The sequence below is a fragment of the Mesoplodon densirostris genome, chromosome 10, assembly GCF_025265405.1.
Source record: "Mesoplodon densirostris isolate mMesDen1 chromosome 10, mMesDen1 primary haplotype, whole genome shotgun sequence".
NCBI classification, from domain to species: domain Eukaryota; kingdom Metazoa; phylum Chordata; class Mammalia; order Artiodactyla; family Ziphiidae; genus Mesoplodon; species Mesoplodon densirostris.
The window spans coordinates 37,916,443-37,935,741 of NC_082670.1; the positions used below are offsets into that span (position 1 = coordinate 37,916,443).

Sequence of the window (19,299 nt, forward strand, 5' to 3'; positions counted from 1 at the left end):
ACCTGCTGATGCAGGGGACACGGGTTCGTGCCCCGGTCCGGGAGGATCCCACATGCCACGGAGCGGCTGGGCCCGTGAGCCATGGCCGCTGGACCTGTGCATCCGGAGCCCGTGTTCCGCAACGGGAGAGGTCACAACAGTGAGAGGCCTGCGTACAGCAAAAAAAAAAAAAAAAAAAGATTTTTTTTTTTTTAAAATTGGGGTATAGTTGCTTTACAATGTTGTGTTAGTTTCTTCTATACAAAGAAGTGAAACATCTATATGTATACATATATCCCCTCCCTCTTGGACCTCCCTCGCCACCCTCATCCCACCCATCTAGGTCACCACAGAGCACCAAGCTGAGCTCCCTGTGCTATACAGCATGTTCCCACTAGCTATCTATTTCACACATGGTAGTGTATATATGTCAATCCCAATCTCCCAATTCATCTCACCCCCTTCCCCCTCCCCGCCATGGCCACAAGTCCATTCTCTATGTCTATGTCTCCATTCTTGCCCTGCAGTTAGGTTCATCTGTGTCATTTTTCTAGATTCCACATATATGCCTTAATATACGATATTTGTTTTTCTCTTTCTGACTTACTTCACTCTGTATGACAGACTCTAGGTCCATCCACGTCTCTACAAATGACCCAGTTTCATTCCTTTTTATGGCTTTTTATTCCATTGTGTATATGTACCACATCTTCTTTATCCATTCATCTGTCAATGGACATTTAGGTTGCTTCCATGACCTGGCTATTGTAAATAGTACTGCAATGAACATTGTGGTACATGTTTCTTTTTGAATTATGGTTTTCTCAGGGTATATGCCCAGTAGTGGAATTGCTAGGTCATATGGTAGTTCTATTTTTAGTTTTTTAAGGAACCTCCATACTGTTTTCCATAGTGGCTGTACCAATTTACATTCCCACCAACAGTGCAAGAGGGTTCCATTTTCTCCACACCCTCTAAAAGATATTGTTGAGTATAGTTTTGCATGAAGAAAAAGTGTTTGTTTGTGGATGAAATTTATGCTATATAAATGCACATGCTGTCATATATGTTTGTAAATGCATAGGATATTTTTGACAGAATAGACAAGAAACTGGTAGCAATGAGGGACAAGTATTGGAATGGACAAGGAGGGAGATTTATATTTCACTGTTTATTTTGTACCATTGTTAGACATTACCCATTCAAAAATGAATTTAATACAACTATAAAAAAATAAAATAAAATAAATTTAAGAATAATTTGTACATTATTTTAAGAATAATTTTTGTACATTCTCTCCTTCAAGAGAGAATGATGAAGGAGATGTGGTAAAATGTTAACATTTAGGAACTGTTGGTGAAGGGTCTGTGGAAATGATTTTACTATCTTTGCAACTTTTTTGTATGTCTGAAACAATTTCAAAATAAAAAGATTTCAAAATTAATAAATGTAATTCCTAAATAAGTAGATATTCTCACAACCAACCATCCATCCACAACCAACCATCCTTTTCACCCCCTTCTTACCACTGAGATACTCAGAGTTTCTGTGGCTTTATTGAGCTAAATAAAACACTGACTTTTTTAATTCAACAAATATTTATTGAATGTCTAATATGAGCCAGCACTGAGGATACAAAAGTGAAAAAAAGGGCTTCCCTGGTGGCGCAGTGGTTGAGGGTCTGCCTGCCGATGCAGGGGACACGGGTTCATGCCCCGGTCCGGGAAGATCCCACATACCGCGGAGCGGCTGGGCCCGTGAGCCATGGCCGCTGAGCCTGCGCATCCGGAGCCTGTGCTCCGCAACGGGAGAGACCACAGCAGTGAGAGGCCCGCGTACCGCAAAAAACAAAAACAAAAAACAAAAAACAAAAAACAAAAAACCCAGGCATGGATCACTGTTAGTCCTCAGCAACTGGGAGCTACATATAGTCAGAGCAAACCCCAGCCTTCAGGTGTCTGCCTTACCTCATAGATGTTGAATTGGCTCTGCCCGCAAAAAAAAAAAAGTGAAAAAAATAGGAAAAACACCATGTGTAATATAATGTCTGGTAGCAATAAGTTATGAAGAAAAGTAAAGCAGAGTGAAGGGATAGAATGGTGGATGGTATATTTCAGATAGGGGAGTGGTGGTCAGGGGAAGCTTGTCTTAGGAGGTGTTATTGGAATAGAGTATGTGAGGATGAAGTTTTGGGAGAATTCCCTGGCCGTCTGGTGGTTAGGACTCCGCGCTTCCACTGCAGGCGGCCTGGGTTCGATACCCGGTCGGGGGAACTAAGATCCCGCAAGCCACGTGGCCAAAAAGAAAAAAAAAAGTTTTGGAAGAAGAATGTTCAGGGAGAGGAAACAGTGAGTGCAAAGGCCCTGAGGCAAGAGCATGCTTTGTGTACATGAGGAGCAGTGAGGAGACCAGTATGGCTGGAGCAGGTAGTGGAGGGTAGAGTAAGATGAGGCCAGAGATGACAGACAGTGTGACCTGTAGGCCATGCAAGGACATGAGTTTTTGTTATAAGTGAGATGGAAGGCATTTGGAGGATGACAGGATCCTGTGTCATGAAGTTTGAAAAGGATCCTTGTGGCTGCTTTCATTGTGGAGAATAGACTGTATTAGGCAAAGGCAGAAAGAAGCAGGAGACCAGTGAGGAGGCTGTTACAATAATCCAGACAAGTGATGGCTTGGACCAGGAGGGTAGCCGTGAGGTGACGATGAGAGGCGACTGGACTCTGGATATATTCCGGAAGGAGGGCCAGCAGTGTTTGCTTCTGCATTTGGGCAATTGCGACAAATCCCGGACCTTTTTATCTCCAGCGAGGGACTCTCTCCACTTCTCTGAGAATAGAGTGAGTTTGGATTTTTAAGACCAAGTTCCCAGCATCTCAAGAAATCCCCAGTTCACTTTCCCCTACCCCCCCACCCCCCCACCTCCCAACAATGGAAATAAAGGGGCACAGAGATGGCCGGTGGAGGTCACAGCCCTCTCTGATGGAACCTGAGTGTCACAGAGTTGAGTCTGTATGTGGTGAGAGCTCAGGCTGGCCTCGCCTTCCACACCAGGCAGAGGAAAAACTTGCCCATGAGCCAGCTGACAGGAGGACATAGCCTGGTGCTAGGAAAAAAGTTAGATCCAGGCCTTTTTGGAAACAGTAGAACTAATTTTAAAATACAGTGTCACTGGACTGAGCTCAGAAACTAAATTTTACAGAAATCGAATGAATGAACAAGGATCAAAGACAGTGAGACCGTTTTGTGAATGGCAAAGTTTCACGCTCACTAATTTTCAATTCCCTAAAGATGTTCGAATTCACTTCACAATTTAGTAAACCTTGAAGCAAGATACTCTCTGTTCTGGGGTGCAGTGGTGAGAGCTGGGGCTCAAACTGGGAGACCTGGGTCCCCCTGCCTCCAGCTGCCAGCTCCAAACTATCTTTAGAGCAAGCTTAGGCAGGCTGGTGATCTCAGGGGACAGCAAGGCCAGGGAACCAGTTTCGAAACTGCATTTACACAGCATGCTTTACCTAAGACTGAGAAAACCTAAGTTACATCAAAGACTGAGGAGGGACACAGAAGGAGACAGGTGCCCTAAAGCCTCCTCTGAAGAGCTGTCATGGCAGCAGTGCCCTGGGCGAGGCACTTCCCCTTTCTGGGTTATTGAGCAGGCAATATGACCTGGGTCATCAGCGTGAATATCCTGGTGCCCCACCACTTCGTAGGGGTGTGACCTCAGGCAAGTGACGTAAAGTTTTGTTGCCTCAATTTCTTATCTGTAAAACAGATGCCATAATAATGCCCACCTTGGTTGTGTATTGTAAGGATTCAGTGCTATAAACCCATATAAAGCATTTGGAACCTTGTTAGGCAGATGATAATCAATGTCAGCTGTTGTTATTTTTGTGCTTGTTAAAAGGAGACTGAGAGAACCTCCAACTTCTCCATCCTAGCAATTTGCAGGTGGCCTTGTGCACACGCCAGACTGGTTGTCGAGTGATGAGGGGCAGTGAAGTGAGAGCTGGGATTGGGGCTGGGTAGGGTTGAGGATTGGGGTTGGGGTGGAGTTTGGGAGACAAATGCTCAGGTCAAGACGGCAATTCAAGCTGCAGTGAATCATTCCAAAAATATTTATTGAGCACCTATGATGTGCTGGGAACTTTCTAGGTGTTGGGATACAGCAGTGAATACAAGAGGCAAAGACCAACCCTCATGGTGCCCGTGTTTCTGTAAGCTGGGTGGGAGGGGGTAAAGCTGCAGTGATTTTTGCCAGCTTGCTCACCTGGGCACTAGGCTGGCTGAAGCGTAGCTATAGCAGCCACTGCTGATGCCCCACCTGCATCCCCAGGCCCATGTCTGTGTTCACTGGAAGTTTTGGTTAATAGTTCCTGGCAGGGATATAGCTTCTCACCTCAAATGCTTGCATCCTTCTGGTTTTCTCTGGCATCACAGGAACTAGATCCACCCAAGGAGCAACCTGAACTTGCTCCTGGAGGCTGCCCTCAGTCAGCCATGGCTGGCGTCAGTGGTTAAGTACCCCAGAGATACCCAGGCAAGTAGACCCCCAGGGACAATCCTAGGGTGCATTCCACACGGTCTCCTCAGACCTCCCAGGTGCACACAGCAGAACTTGCTCACCAGCACCTCCAGTGGCTTTCTCCTTTCCTTTCCCGCACTCTCCGCTCTCCCGCTTGTGCTTCCAGGACCACCTCCCAAGTAAACCACCTACACACACGTCCTTGTCTCAGGTTGCTTTTGAGGGAAAAAAGTCTAAGAAAGTTGGTAGCAGAAATGGCAGGTGGGCTTCTGAAAATGGACCCCTCACCGGTGAGATGACAATGGAGGCCTGATGCCGGCAGTGAGTGGGGCGGTGATAACCCCCAACCCCACGTAGGCTGCAGCCTCATGGTGACAGAGACCCAGATGTGGGAGGCGGACCGGGGAGAGGTATAGAAAGATATGGGGCCATGGTAATTATGAGGATTGCAGGGTTGGCTGGCTTCTGTTGACTGCCCTAGAAGTCTTGAAGAAGGAGAATCACAGACTCAACTCAGGGCAGGCTGTGTGGGACAGGAGACCCCCATCAGAGCATTCTAAATGGCCCTCATCTCCTGTGGCCCAAGAGCAGTCTGTGCTGATAATCAGCCCCAGGATCTGGTATAAAGGCGGCAGAGCTACAGGAGAGACCGAGCACAGCCGCAGCTGGCAAAGAAAGAGTGGGGTGCTTAGTCCTGGAATGGAGATGTTTGTATGGATGAACCTTATACTCCCAGCTTCCCCTGAGCCCTCCAGGCTTGCAGAATGCCCCCTCCCTCTCTAGAGGAGAACACTCTCCCGTCACATGAGGATTCACCCCACCTCCCCTCTCTGCCTCTAGACAAGAGTCAGGAAAACACCTTAAGGACAAGAGAGTAAATATTTTAGGTTTGTGGGCCAAGTGGTCTCTGTCGCAACTACTCATTTCTGCTTTTGTACTACTTAAAGTGCAAAAACAGCCATAGGCAACAAGCAAATGGGTGTGTCTATATTGAAGTAAAACTTTATACCAAAATGGTCAGCTGGTCCACAGAGTAGGGGTTTGCCAGCCACTTCTCTTAGACCAATAATTGGGTCAGGTCTCAGCATTGCCCAAGCAGGAAAGTACAGTCCCTGCTACTGGAGGAAACAACTTAGCAAAAAGCTACAGGTGTGGCTGGTATGTATTGGTAGGAACAGGGAAACACATGGAGGAGATCTCAGGGGTATGGGACTGGGGCTGGGGGAGATGAGGAATACAAAGTGGCTAAAGAGAGTGTTTATTGAGGCCTCTCTCTTGATTCAAGATTAAACATCCTGGGGAATTCCCTGGCAGTCCAGTGGTTAGGGCTCTGTGCTCTCACTGCTGAGGGCCCGGGTTCAATTCCTGGTCGGGGAACTAAGATCCCACAGCCATGCAGCGCGGCTCCCTCTCGGAGTCCAATGGGTCCAATGAGTCTGTGGCTATTTCCTAGCCCCTGAATGCAAATTGGTGTGGATGTACTTAGCAGCTAACAGAACCCTCACATTGGTTCCCTAATCTGTGGAATAAGAGCCATTAGGGAAAGGACTGAGTAGAAGTCTCTTAAGTTATCCCACTGGTCAAGATAGTAAATCAGAAGCAATACCACATCCCTGGTGGAATTACAAAGGTTAGTCTTACCTTCAAAAACTTAAAGGACACAGAGTGTTTCCCAATCTACCCCCAGATCTTGCTCTTACAGAAACCAAATGTAACATGGTAATTGATGGTTATCCATGAGGCAGCCCTAATTGCAGCCATTATATCAGATATAGTATCTTTACTAGAATAGTCTCCACAGCCTCTGACTGTAAGAAGCTAATAATATGGCCAATGCATTCTTTCCAATCCATATCAGAAAAGCGGATCAAAAGTGTGTCATGAGGGCTTCCCTGGTGGCGCTGTGGTTGAGAGTCCGCCTGCCAATGCAGGGGACACGGGTTCGTGCCCCAGTCCAGGAAGATCCCACATGCTGCAGAGCGGCTGGGCCCGTGAGCCATGGCCGCTGAGCCTGTGCATCCAGAGCCTGTGCTCCGCAACAGGAGAGGCCACCACAGTGAGAGGCCCGCGTACCACAAAAAAAAAAAAAAAAAAAAGTGTGTCATGAGGACTTCCCTCGTGGCATAGTGGTTAAGAATCCGCCTGCTAACGCAGGGGACACAGGTTCGAGCCCTAGTCCAGGAAGATCTCACATGCCGCAGAGCAACTAAGCCCATGTGCCACAACTACTAAGCCTGTGCTCTAGAGCCCGCGAGCCACAACTACTGAAGCCTGCGCACCACAACTACTGAAGTCTGCACGCCTAGAGCCCGTGCTCCGCAACAAGAGAAGCCACAACAATGAGAAGCCCACGCACAGCAACACAGAGTAGACCCCGCTCACAACTAGAGAAAGCCCACGCACAGCAATGAAGACAAAGCCCAACACAACCAAAAGAAGAAAAAAAAAAAGTGAGTCATGACCACATTCCCCACAAAAATTCAGAAACCTATCACGTTAGTTAAGTTTTTTTTTTAAAATAAATTTATTTATTTGTTTTTAGTTTTGGCTGTGTTGGGTCTTCGTTGCTGTACGCGGGCTTTCTCTAGTTGCGGTGAGCGGGGGCTACTCTGTTGCAGTGCGCAGGCTTCTCATTGTGGTGGCTTCTCTTGTTGCGGAGCACGGGCTCTAGGCGCGCTGGCTTCCGTAGTTGTGGCACACGGGCTTAGCTGCTCCACGGCATGTGGGATCTTCCCGGGCCAGGGCTCGAACCTGTGTCCATTGCATTGGCAGACAGTTTCTTTCTTTTTTTTTTTTGCGGTACGCGGGCCTCTCACTGTTGTGGCCTCTCCCGTTGCGGAGCACAGGCTCCGGATGCGCAGGCCCAGCGGCCATGGCCCACGGGCCCAGCCGCTCCGCGGCATGCGGGATCCTCCCGGACCGGGGCACAAACCCGCGGCCCCTGCATCGGCAGGCGGACTCTCAACCACTGCGCCACCAGGGAAGCCCGGCAGACAGTTTCTTAAGCATCATGCCACTAGGGAAGCCCTGTTAGTTGTTTTAAATGGTCAAATGAGTTGGGGCATGCTGAGACATTCCCTCTATGATAAAGGACAAGTTATTATACTGTGGACATCCTACCACTAAAAAGAGGCATAGCGCTGGTGGCCAATAAGGATTTTGGAGGCAGTATACTAAATACTGCTCCAGCCCGTATACTGTATGACTTGTTTAAGTGGAGTCCAGAGCAAAAGAGGCTCTGCAATAGGTCCTTGATATGGGGCAAGCGCTTGGGATGTATGACCCGGCATATCCCACGATACTAGAAATATCCATGGGCGATAAGTAAACAGTGTAAAGTCTCCAAAAGCCCCAATGGCAGAGCCTCATCTCAGACCCCTAGGATTCTGGAGCAAAGCCACGCCCTGTACAGCAGAGAATTATTCAGCATTTGAAAAGTAGTTCTTGGCCAAATTGCACCATCCAGAGCAAACAGATCATTATTGTTTTAAGCTACTAAGTCTTAGGGTTGTTAACTATGAATAGGTAATCAGAAGATGCATGTAAGAGTACTTTGTTCTTTTTAATGTCATATAGTATTCCACTATATACAGATACCACAATTTATGTATCTTTTCTTATGTTATGGACATTTAGGTTGTTTCTGGTTTGGCTCTGTTATGAATAATGCTGCTATGAACATGTTTTTTGGCAGAAATGTGTACTCATTTCTCTTGAGAATAAACCTAAGAATAGAATTCCTGGTCACAGGGCAGGCATGAGGGGAGGCATCTTTAGGAGATATTGCCAAAGAGTTTTCCAAAGTAGTTAAAATAGTTTATACTTCCATCAGAAGGTATAAGAGGGCTTCCCTCGTGGCGCAGTGGTTGAGAGTCCGCCTGCCGATGCAGGGGACACAGGTTCGTGCCCTGGTCCGGGAAGATCCCACATGCTGCAGGGCGGCTAGGCCCGTGAGCCATGGCCGCTGAGCCTGCGCGTCCGGAGCCTGTGCTCTGCAACGGGAGAGGCCACAACAGTGAGAGGTCCGCCTACCACAAAAAAAAAAAAAAAAAAAAAAAAAAAGAAGGTATAAGAGTTCCAGTTGCTCCATATCCTTGCCAACGTTTGGCATTGTCAGTCTTTTTCATCTTAGTCATTCTGGTAGGTATCTTATTGTGGTTTTAATTTGCATTTCCCTGATGAGTAACAATATATTCTTTACTAAAACAACCACACACACAAGAAACCAAAATATTGACAGTGGCAGTCTGCAGAGGTGTGATGATTTATTATTTTGTTTTGTTATTGTTGTCTGCTTTTTGTTCTGTAGTCTTGGTCTTTCTATTTGCTAAGCTTTCTGCATTCTTAAAATTTAAGTGCTTAATTTTTTAAATTATAAAAACAATCCAGGGCTTCCCTGGTGGCGCAGTGGTTGAGAGTCCGCCTGCTGATGCAGGGGACACGGGTTCGTGCCCCGGTCCAGGTCCGGGAAGATCCCACATGCCGCGGAGCAGCTGGGCCCGTGAGCCATGGCCGCTGAGCCTGCACGTCCGGAGCCTGTGCTCCACAACGGGAGAGGCCACAGCAGTCAGAGGCCCGCGTACAGCAAAAAAAAAAAAAAAATCCAAAAAACCTCCACCTATTTGTTCTTATAAATAACAAGGTATATTGACGACAACAGTAATATTACAAGTGAAATCACCAGAAATATTTATTGAGCACCTACTGTATATCCAGCACTGTGGGAGGGGCTTTGAAGGACACAGGGCAGTACAGGACTTATTCTCTGCCCTTGAGAGGTTTACAGTCTAGGTGGAGACAGAAGAACCAGGACATACGGGAGCCAGGAGAAAACAGTCCAGGCCAGGATGTTACAGGAGCTGGAAGGTGTCTGGGGTCAGAGCCACCAAGCAGTTCAGTGCCAGGAAAGACAACAACTCACAGCTCCCGGGCCCATATCCACCCACTTAGTGTGCCCTATCCATAGCCTCTACTCCCGCCATCATAAAACACTTAACTCCTTGTTCAGTTGCTATTGAAAGTGCAATGAAATGGGGGAGGGGTGGGGCAAATGGAAAACGTCCTTGGATGAGTTCCAGAGGCTGGCGTCACAATCTCCCTCCTGCTCCTCACCCACGTACCCCTCACATAGAGAGATCCCCATTCAAGGAGGCCTGTCTGACCATCCAGGACCACCACCCCAAGAGCTAAGAGGAGGGGGTGGTCACTGCTTGAGCTGCCTGAGGTAGAACTGGGGAACCCTACTTCTAGCATGCCCCTTCCCCTTCCAGTCCACTGAGTTGGGGGGACAGGCACCCCGGAGCTGCCACCCAGGGCTGAGAAGGTACAAAGGGGAAAGAACATGGAGGAAGGGAGAGGAGCAGAGAGGGACTGAGAGCCCAGCTGGGAAAGAGGGGCCTCTGGGGCTCCTAGAAAAGTGCAGGGGAAGGCGAAGCCAAACACTAAGGCCGGCTCCCCCGCGGGTGGAGGGGAGGTGGGGTGGTCTGCTACGGGACCGACCTTCCCCACGCCTTCACGGGACCGAGGGGGTTATCAAGGGCCACGAGGGTATCAAATCCCCAGCCCTGTTCCAGGCTGTGCCCACTTCAAGGTCACCCTGCCCAACCTTAGAGGGGAGTGAGGGGACCTCAAAGTTTCGATGATGCCCCCCACTCTGTTGGGTCCCCTACAAAGTGCTATCTGTTTACTTCTCAAATTACAAGGAATTCAGGTCTGAGAATGCGGGAAAGGGGCAGAATTTTGTAACACCCATCAGACGGTGAGGGGAGGGAGCCAGGTACCTCCAGAGAGTACCACCCAGCGGGTGAGGGTCGTGCCAGCCTCACCGTACCTCAGGGAGAGAGGAAATGGACAGCAAAGGATGAGGAGGGCTTAAATAATAGTTCACATAATAAAAATACCTAGCTCTCTAATAAGCCTATTTTTCTGCTATCTCATTTTTTTTTAAATAATTCTAATGCCAGAGGCTGGGGGTATGAGGAGGGCGTGGGCAAGCAGGGTATATACATGAGGAGGAGTTTAAATTAAAACACAAATAATAATTAAGACACACAAACTGAAGGAATCAGGCAAAAGATGTAGAAGAGGCCTACAGTGGCCTCCTTGTTTCCAGGAGGACCTAGCTTCCAGCGGCTGGGTTAGGGCTTTCTCTTGGAGCTGATCAGCCGGCGTTTAGAGTGATAGAAATCTGAGGAGAGAGAACAGAAGTCAGCCAGGCCAGGAGGAAGAGGGCACAGCAGAACCACCCATCCAACGCAAACTGCAGAGGGGCCAGGGACCCCTCCCCAGGGCCAGAGGGACACACTGCCGAGTACAGGGAAGAACTCTGGCAACTTCTGGCCCATCTCCCAGAGGAGCATTTCCAGAGCATCTCACCACACTTCACAGATGTGATTAATAATAGATAGGACCTACGCCCATGGGCCGGCTCTAAGCCAAGCTGCCGTAGACAGTAGCCACTAATCCTATGTGGTTATTTAAATTAACTAACGTTAAACAAAATGAAAAATTCAATTCCTCGGTCACACTAGCCAGATGTCAAGTACTTGGCGGCCATATGTGGCCAGCGGCACTGGACATTTGCATCTTTACAGAGTTCTATCGGATAGCACTGCTCTGGGGATTGCATTAGATAATCCATGAAAAGTGTTCTGCACAATGCCTGGGCTGTATAAGTTAGCTATTATTACTATTATTATTATTATTATCATTATTGTTAGTTCTGACCCAGCTGCAAATTAGCTGTGGGATTCTTGGCTGCATCTCTCCAAGCCTCAGTTTCCTCCCCTATAAAATGAGGATAACACTGGTATGGTGCTCTGAGGATTAAATGAAATGCTCTCTAAAAGACTTTGGTTGATGGGGAATTCCCTGGCAGTCCAGTGGTTAGGACTCCATGCTTTCGCTACCAAGGGCCCAGGTCCAATCCCTGGTCAGTGAACTAAGATGCTGCAAGCCGTGCATGGTGAAGCCAAAAAATAATAATAATAACAGTAATAATAATAAAATTTGAAAGTAAAAAATAAAGACTTTGGTCGAAGGCCTGGCATACTTAGTGCTCAAATGTCAGTATCATTCATTCAGTTTTCCTCAAGCACCTGCTATGTGTCAGACACCATCCTAGGTGCTGAGGATTCAGCAATGAACAACAGAGATACAGATTCCTTTCCTGTGGAGATAATATCCTAGTTGGGGAGATGGACAATATCAAGATAAGGAAGTAGCTGTTGATAGTTTAAAAAGTGCCAAAAAGAGAAAAATAGGCAGGGAAGGGGGGGTTGGAGGTATGTATGTGTGATGGGGAAGGGGAGTTAAGTTTGAATAGGACAGCCAGGAAATTCTCATTAGCTTTCTCTCCACTGCAAATTCATTGTGGGACCTTAGGCAAATCATTCTACCTCTCTGAGCCTTGTTTCTTTGCCTACAGAAGGATGGCAAGAATGTCTTATGGTATAGGATTACTATAAGGACTGAAAGAAATCTAGAAACTTAGCAAAGGGCCTGGCATATAATCAATGTTCCAAATAAATGTTAGCTGGTTGGTCTTGGCACCAGGCTAGCTGTGTGACCTCAGGCAAGTCACTTCCCCTCTCTGGGCCTGTTTCCCCCTCTGAGGTATGAGGAAGCTGGGCCAAATAGTTCAGCCCTTGCACCATGAATTCTGGGAGTCTTGATCCCTTGCAGTATCCTCTGCACTTGTCCTCACCTGTCATGCTGGTCTGTCTCCGTTTTCGTCCCTGGGAGGTGCCCGGCCCTCCCGGGGACACCTCAGGCCGCTCAGGGGAGCGAGGCACGAGGGTGCAGGACAGCGACAGGTCCACGTGGTCCTCCTGAGATGTCCCCTGCAGCAGGGCAGATGAGGTGCTTGGCCACTTGCCCCCTCCCAGGTCGTCCCGGGTCCCCCGGGGCCCTGCAGGCAGGTAGAGCTTGGGCAGGCCAAGGCCCCTCACGCGCTCCCAGGCGAAGTCACCCTCCAGTGGTGTCTCGGTGACAAAGTCGAAGTTCCATCGCTCTCGGGCCTCCTGCACGCAGCTGGCCATCAGGGCGTCGCAGTCCCGGCGCAGCTGCTCACTGTCCACCGGGCCAAAGAGGCGGCGGCATGCCTTGCTGCTGCGTGGGATCTGATGGGCATCCCTGGATGGCTCTGACATGGTGCCTGCAGCTGGAACACAAGTAAGACCCTGGTCACTGGAGAAATCAGACCCTCCCTTACCCGGCCGTGCTTCACTCTGTAACCTCAGGCGAGGTCTTCTTACCAGAACGTGAGGTGAGAGGATCACTCTGGTTCCTTCCGGATGATTTTCCCCCACTTCCCTCCCACAGGCTCTCCCAACCCCCCAGCAACACACACAGGGTTGGGGCAGAGCTCAGCCAGCCTGGCACCCCAAGGTCACTGGAGAAGTGGGCAGCTGAAGGGCAAGTTTATGTATGTCAACAAAGGCAGGTTTATTGCAATAGCAGGGATCAGGGTCCTGTTTACCACCAGGTATTATCAGGTAAAATCAATTTGTTTTCCCCCCTGAGGTGTCCCTCATGGGTGTGAATGCCCCAAGTCTGTGTGAATTGCCAGAGTCCAGCAGTTTCCTAACCCCAGACCTGGCCAGGAGGTCAATTCCCAAGTAGATGGGCAGCTCCTCGAGCCTCCTGAAACCCTCCAGCTAGATACTCATATGGAGTAATCCTGCTCAGCTACTTAAAACTACCCTGGACTTTGGGGTAAAAAACACCTGGGTTCTAGGGCTTCCCTGGTGGCGCAGTGGTTGAGAATCTGCCTGCTAATGCAGGGGACATGGGTTCGAGCCCTGGTCTGGGAAGATCCCACATGCCGCGGAGCAACTAGGCCCGTGAGCCACAGCTACTGAGCCTGCACATCTGGAGCCTGTGCTCTGCAACAAGAGAGGCCGCGATAGTGAGAGGCCCACGCACCGCGATGAAGAGTGGCCCCCGCTTGCCACAACTAGAGAAAGCCCTCGCACAGAAACGAAGACCCAACACAGCAAAAATAAATAAATTAATTAATAAACTCCTACCCCCAACATCTTCTAAATAAATAAATAAATAAAAATAAAAACACCTGGGTTCTAGTCCTAGCTCTGCCACTTACTATCTCAACTTTAAAAAGTCACTTAACGTCTTTAGGCCTCAATTTCCTCATCTGTAAAATGGGACTGCATGCAAGTCTAAAGAGCAGGGCTGTAGAAGCATGCTCAAGCAGTTGATCAGTGGGTCGCTCCAGGCAAGGCAGATGGAACAGAGTTGGGAGGCTGTATCTTGGTGGTTCAAAGTGAGGTCTCTGGAACCAGGCCACCTGGGTTGGAATCCAGGCTCTGCTGGGTGAACCTGGACAAGTGGCTTAACTTCTCTGGGCTCTATTTTCCTCATCTATAAAATGGAGACAGCAATAGTGAATGTCTCAGAGGACAGACGTGAGGATTAACTGAGTTAATGTAGATAATGTGCTTAGAGCAGTACCTAGTATATAGAAGCGCTTGGAAAATATTATTATTATTTCTCTCTGCCTTTAGTTCTGCCTGAGCTCCTCCCCATCACTCCACCTGGGCCGCTGCCTCCTTCAGACAGCAGCTGACAGGTGTTGTGCGCTGAGGGCCTTTCCCAAGGATGTCATCATGCAGGCAGCCTGGGGGTGAGGAGCAGCTAGGCAGGGCAGGGCAGGGAGATGACTTCTCCCAGGCTGAGCCACATCCTGCCAGGCACATGAGGTGACCTGAAGTCTAGACAACCTGGAAGCCCCTGCCCCATTTTGCCTGCATCCAAAGAACCCATTTTTCAGGCAAAGAAAATTAAAGGCATTGGTCTACCTGGTTCCTCTCCTCCCACTTCAGGAGAGGGAAAACTAAGGATGAGTTTGCCCATGGGGGAGTGCAGGCACCTACCTGCCCTGCTCCGACCTGACTCCAGGATGAGCTCCTGCACGACCTTGACAGGGACTGGGTTTTCTGGGGACAAGTCCTGCTTTGTAGGCTCTGAGGGTGAAAGCTCTGCTGAGTGACCTCCTGGGACAGGAAGCCCTGAACCCACACCACACCTACCCCTCCCCACTCCACCTCTCACAGTGAGTGGAGCCCACAACGTGATGTCTCAGCTGATAGAGGAGGGGAGGCACTAGGTGACCTCAGATCAAGTTAAAAGGGTAGGAGTTATGAGACTTGCCCCCAAACCACACAGTTAAAAGGATCAAGGGCCACTGCCACACAGAGAGGGGTTACCTAGTGCAGTGGGCAAAGCCCACAAATAACCTTTGCTCACTCTCTTCAGGGCAAGGATTGAGATTTATTTATATATTTTATGTGCCAAGACCTGTTCTAAGAAGTTTACAAATATTAATTTTCTGAAAAAGTGGGTACATTAGCTCTTTTACCAAAGAGGTAACCAAGGCTCAGAGAAGTTAAGTAACTTTCCCAAAGTCACAAAGCTCACAAGTGGCACAGCCAGGATTTGAACCCAGGTCTGAATGCCCTGGGTTCTGTGCTCTGGTGTTGAACCCTACTCCCTCTCTAATTTTGAGGTTTCTTAACCAGAGAGACCCATCAGAGCCACTTGAGCTTTTTCAAAATGTAGACTGACAGGCCCCTCCTTCCCCAGACCACTTAAATTCAAGTGTTTGACAGCTCTCCAGATGGGCATACTTGGGGTGCCAGCCAAGAGGGGACACACAATGTCCTGAATAGACACTATGGATCTCAGTGCTTCATTGGTACATGGAGGAGAAGCCCACCTAGGGCTTTATCAGGGAGCTGGATATTCCCTAGCTTCTAGGAGCTGAAGATGGGACCAGAATCCAGGCAGGGACCCTCTCTACTTCTGCCACCCCTTCCCTTATGGCTCATAGGCTCCCCACCAAAATCTTCTCTCATGCCCATTATTATAACTCCCACCTCAGAGAAAACAAACAAAAACCCTTGTTTTACAAACAAGCAACTGAGAATAGCTTCCTTTGTTGGCCTTCGTGCCTTAGACTTCAACCATATTTTCATATCCCAATAAATGGTAAGCTCTCAGTAAACACTGCTGAACCAATAGGGTACTCTTTTTAAGAGGCGGGGGAGCAATCTCAGATCAGTACTGGAATAGCGGCGGGAAGCAAAGGCGGGTGAAGCCTCCTTCCGCGGGAAGGCGTGTTTGCTATTAGCGCTGGGGCCAGAAGGGGGCGCTGGTCTACAGGAAATCACGCGCGGGGTGGGAGGTGCGTGGGCAGAGCCTGGGACCGCGGCAGGGAGTTGTGATGAGTCAGTTTCCTGCAAAGAGCTCCCAGCCCGCCAAAACTTCGCTTCCACTCCGGCTGCACGTCACCCCCGGGTGAGGAGGGGGAGCGGGAGCCGCGAACACGTCACGCTGAGCCAGCTAGGCTTCCAAAACCCCCGCCACTATTGGGAAACCGCGCGCTCTCGCGCCGTCTCTTGTGACACACGCGCGCGCGCGCACACACACACACACACACACACCGCAAGCACAGGCGCGCCGAGATCTGGTCCCTCCACCTTATCTCCACGCCCAAAGCAGGGGATGAGTCAGATCCCTGGAAAATAAAAATAGACGGGAGCAACGAAAACAAAACCGCTCTTAAGTCCTCCCCGAAACGCAACGTGGAGGAAGGGAAGGAAGGAGAGAGCTGCCTGGGCGCCCTAAAGTACCAAAACAGTTCCAAGATTCTTGTCCCCACGGGGAGGGCGCGTGTCCCCCGGGGGCCCCTGACAAGGTAGACAAGGCGGACGCACCATGGTTCGCGCTGGGCGGCGGCGCCCGAAGGACGACTCGCCCTCCTGCTCAGCCGTGTCGCCCTCGGAGAGGGAATTCTGGACTAGGTTGGGGGAGCCCGGAGCCCCCGAATGCAGGCGACGGAGGTCCGGAGCGGCGTCGCACCCCGAAGCCCCATCCCTCAAAGACACAACCTCTCACCCCCTTCCTCCCTTGCGGGGACTGTGTGCCCCGCCGCCCCGCAGAGCAGGGCTCGGCCCCCGCCCCTGAATCCGTCCGTCCGACCCAAGGGCAGGCTGGGCCGGGGTTCTCCCGGCAGCGGTGGGAGAGAGGTAGGTCCGGTTTCTGCGCTTCCCTGACTGGCTGGCTCAAGCCCACTCAGCGCCGGGCCGCGGCTCCGGGTCCTCGAGGGCGCGCCGCGGGGCGGGGACCGGACACCCAGTCCTGGACCTCCCGGTGTCCCGGCTTCCCTGGGAACACTCTGTGCCAGCCAAATAGGTCACTGTGCTGATGGGGGGACAGAGACCGTGGAGAAGCAGGGAAGGGGACTTCTGGGGGAGCCGCCGTCTCCCAGCCCTGGCGGGGATCTGACCTCACCCGGCCCCGTTCCCTGGGGTCTTCTTGTCACCGTGAGTCACCTCCTCGCTAGCCCTTAAGGGACGTGTCCCGACACGTTCCCAAGGGCCGGAGACACAGCCCGCGCTGACCTCAGCGCCCAGCCTGTTGGCGGACGAGGCAGCGTTGGGGACCCAGACCTCGGTTCTGGGCCGGGATGGCACCGATTGGATCCGAGAGCCGCCCAGGAGCGGATCCCAGATGAACCTGCTCGGCTCGGCTTTCCCCACCCCTCCCGGACCCCTCCGCGGACAGGGCTTCATCCCCATGCCGCAAGCGCACCAAGCCTGGGGCCCCGAGCTCACCCTCCGCCCAGTCCACGCCGTCCCTCGCCCCAGCTGAGCTTCAAGCGGAGGGAGCGTGGCGGGGAATCTCTGAAATTAGTGCTCCCTCTCCCCGCCCGGAATCTCCGACACATCCTGGCCCCTGTCCCACGCGCACGTATAGACTCGGATGTGCGCAAAACCGAACCCCAAGCACGGACCCACGCACGCCATTCACCTGTGAACACAGTACACACACGCCGCTGCGGACATACACCCACGGAAGTGCGCGGACACACACGCGGACACGCTCGGCTCAGCTCAGAGCCGCAGCCCGGGATTCGCTCTTGCCTGCCCTGGCTCCCTCACCTCCTCTGAGGGTCTCGGTGTCTCAGTGAATCCGCGCCCAGCTCCTCGTCGCCCAGCTACCGACTCGGGCAGCTGCTCACACCTAAGCTGGTGCCGCCTGCGCTCCCCTTATAAAAGGGCTGGAGGCGGGACCGGCCGCTCCGCCCACAGCGCGCCGGGGACCGGCCTCTGGTGGGGGACAACTGCGGCTCCTCTGCGCTCGCAACAGCGCTCTGGAAACCTCTGCGGCCAACCTCGCGTGCTGCAGGAGAGCGCTTCCCTCCTCCCCACTACCCGCGCCTGGGTTTGTACGCTTGACACATTTCCCCACGAACTGAGCCCCAAATCTGGTTTTTTCAGTTGGGGAGTGAGTTGCCGTTCCCCCGGAGGGGACGACATTGTTAGGACAGGACCGAGGAGCCCCCTCTCTGGCCCACCACCAACTGACTCTGGGCAAGGGTTTACCCAAAGCAGCTGAATAGACCATGAGGAGTGTCATTAATAAATAAAAATCCTTAAATAATTAAAAAAAAAACCCTCACTTTGCAATTCCCAGAAAAGCCCCACTACACCACCTCTATTCCCATGGATCCCTCACTACACCACCTCTGCCCATTACCTGAGGCACCCAGAGACCCCAATGAAGCATTCTTGGAGGCCAGAAAGGATTCAATTCCCTTTATTTCACAGATAAGGAAACCGAGGCCCACAGAACTAAAGGGATGAGGAGTTATTTGTCAAATGCTCCAGGGAAGAGAGGACTGGGCACACTGCTAAGAAAGGGCCAACCTGGTCTCCAGAGGAAATGGGACACTGAACTAACTTTCCCACCCCCTCGTCCTCACTCCCTACACCCACCTCCCTTTCACCTCAGCAGAAGAAAGCTCTGTGATTGCAGCAGATTTGATGGCTAGGAAGGGGAGAAAGATTTGGTGGGTGAGTTAGCTCCTGGGTAGTCCCCACACAGCCCACATACACTGCTGGGAAACCGAGGCTCAGAGTTCAGTGGCCTGACTCATAACACAGCAAATAAATGGCGATGGTTGGAACATAGGCCTTTTGCCTCTCATCCAGAGCTCTCTGCTTGTTGCCCTCTCTGTTTCAGTGGCTCTAGAATGAGGGAAATGCCCTGCACCCCTCATTTCAAGGCAGTATATTGAGGCAGTATACTGATGAAAGACAATTCTGGAAACGTCCACTGGTGCTTCTGACAGATACAAAAGCAAGTGAGGTGCCCTGCTGCTCCACACCCCTAGCTCCACTTGCACCCCACCTTTGCTTCCTTCCTTCACCTAAAACATTTGCAGTTTCTCCTTTTAAAAAATTGCAGAGAACAGAGTGTTAATCTGAACAGAAATCTACTAAGAAATAGAATCCAGGCTTGGAACAGCTACAATTACTGACATCTAGGGCTGTTCAGTGTCTGAAAATCTCTGCCCAGACATGCCCAGTCTATTTCCTCTAATGCAGCTGACCTCAGGGAAGACAGGCCTCCTTCTCCTCTACTGCTGGGACAAGAGCCTGGGTAGGGGTGGGAGGGCACATTACCAGACCCCCTTGCCTACCTAATTTTGGAATCAGGCCAGGACTTCAGAAGGACCTCAAAAAGGCCAAGACCCCAGGACCAGCCCCCTTCTCCCCTAGTTCCACCCTCCCCACCTCCAACACACCCGTACCCACACCACCCAAAGGCTGGGTTGTCAAATGTCCAGCAGAAGACGGGCATATCCTCCTACTGCCTTGAATCCCCTTGGCTTTCAGACATTTCAAATAGACTTGACATTGTCTGTCTGTTTACTTTGGGAAAAAAATTTAATGAAGGCTTGTATTGAATTATTTAAAGTTTTGTGGTCCTGA

General features: G+C 50.7%; 1 protein-coding gene across 1 annotated transcript; it reads right to left on the reverse strand.

Annotated features, from left to right (window-relative positions):
• Positions 1-9,166: 9,166 nt before the first annotated feature.
• On the reverse strand, positions 9,167-17,562 carry CDKN1A (cyclin dependent kinase inhibitor 1A). Its single transcript, XM_060109653.1, has 3 exons — positions 17,464-17,562; positions 12,207-12,662; positions 9,167-10,688 (listed from the first exon to the last, which is right to left on the reverse strand). Exons 2-3 carry the CDS (start codon positions 12,649-12,651, stop codon positions 10,639-10,641), a joined length of 495 nt encoding a protein of 164 aa, XP_059965636.1. The 5' UTR covers positions 12,652-12,662; positions 17,464-17,562; the 3' UTR covers positions 9,167-10,638.
• Between the last annotated feature and the right edge of the window lie 1,737 nt (positions 17,563-19,299).

Excerpts from the sequence above, each read along its gene's own strand:
- CDKN1A (XM_060109653.1), bottom strand. The coding sequence starts at position 12,651 with ATGTCAGAGCCATCCAGGGATGCCCATCAGATCCCACGCAGCAGCAAG. Across the intron at positions 10,689-12,206 it reads GAGACAGACCAGCATGACAG|ATTTCTATCACTCTAAACGC; the intron begins GTGAGGACAAGT and ends CTCTCTCCTCAG.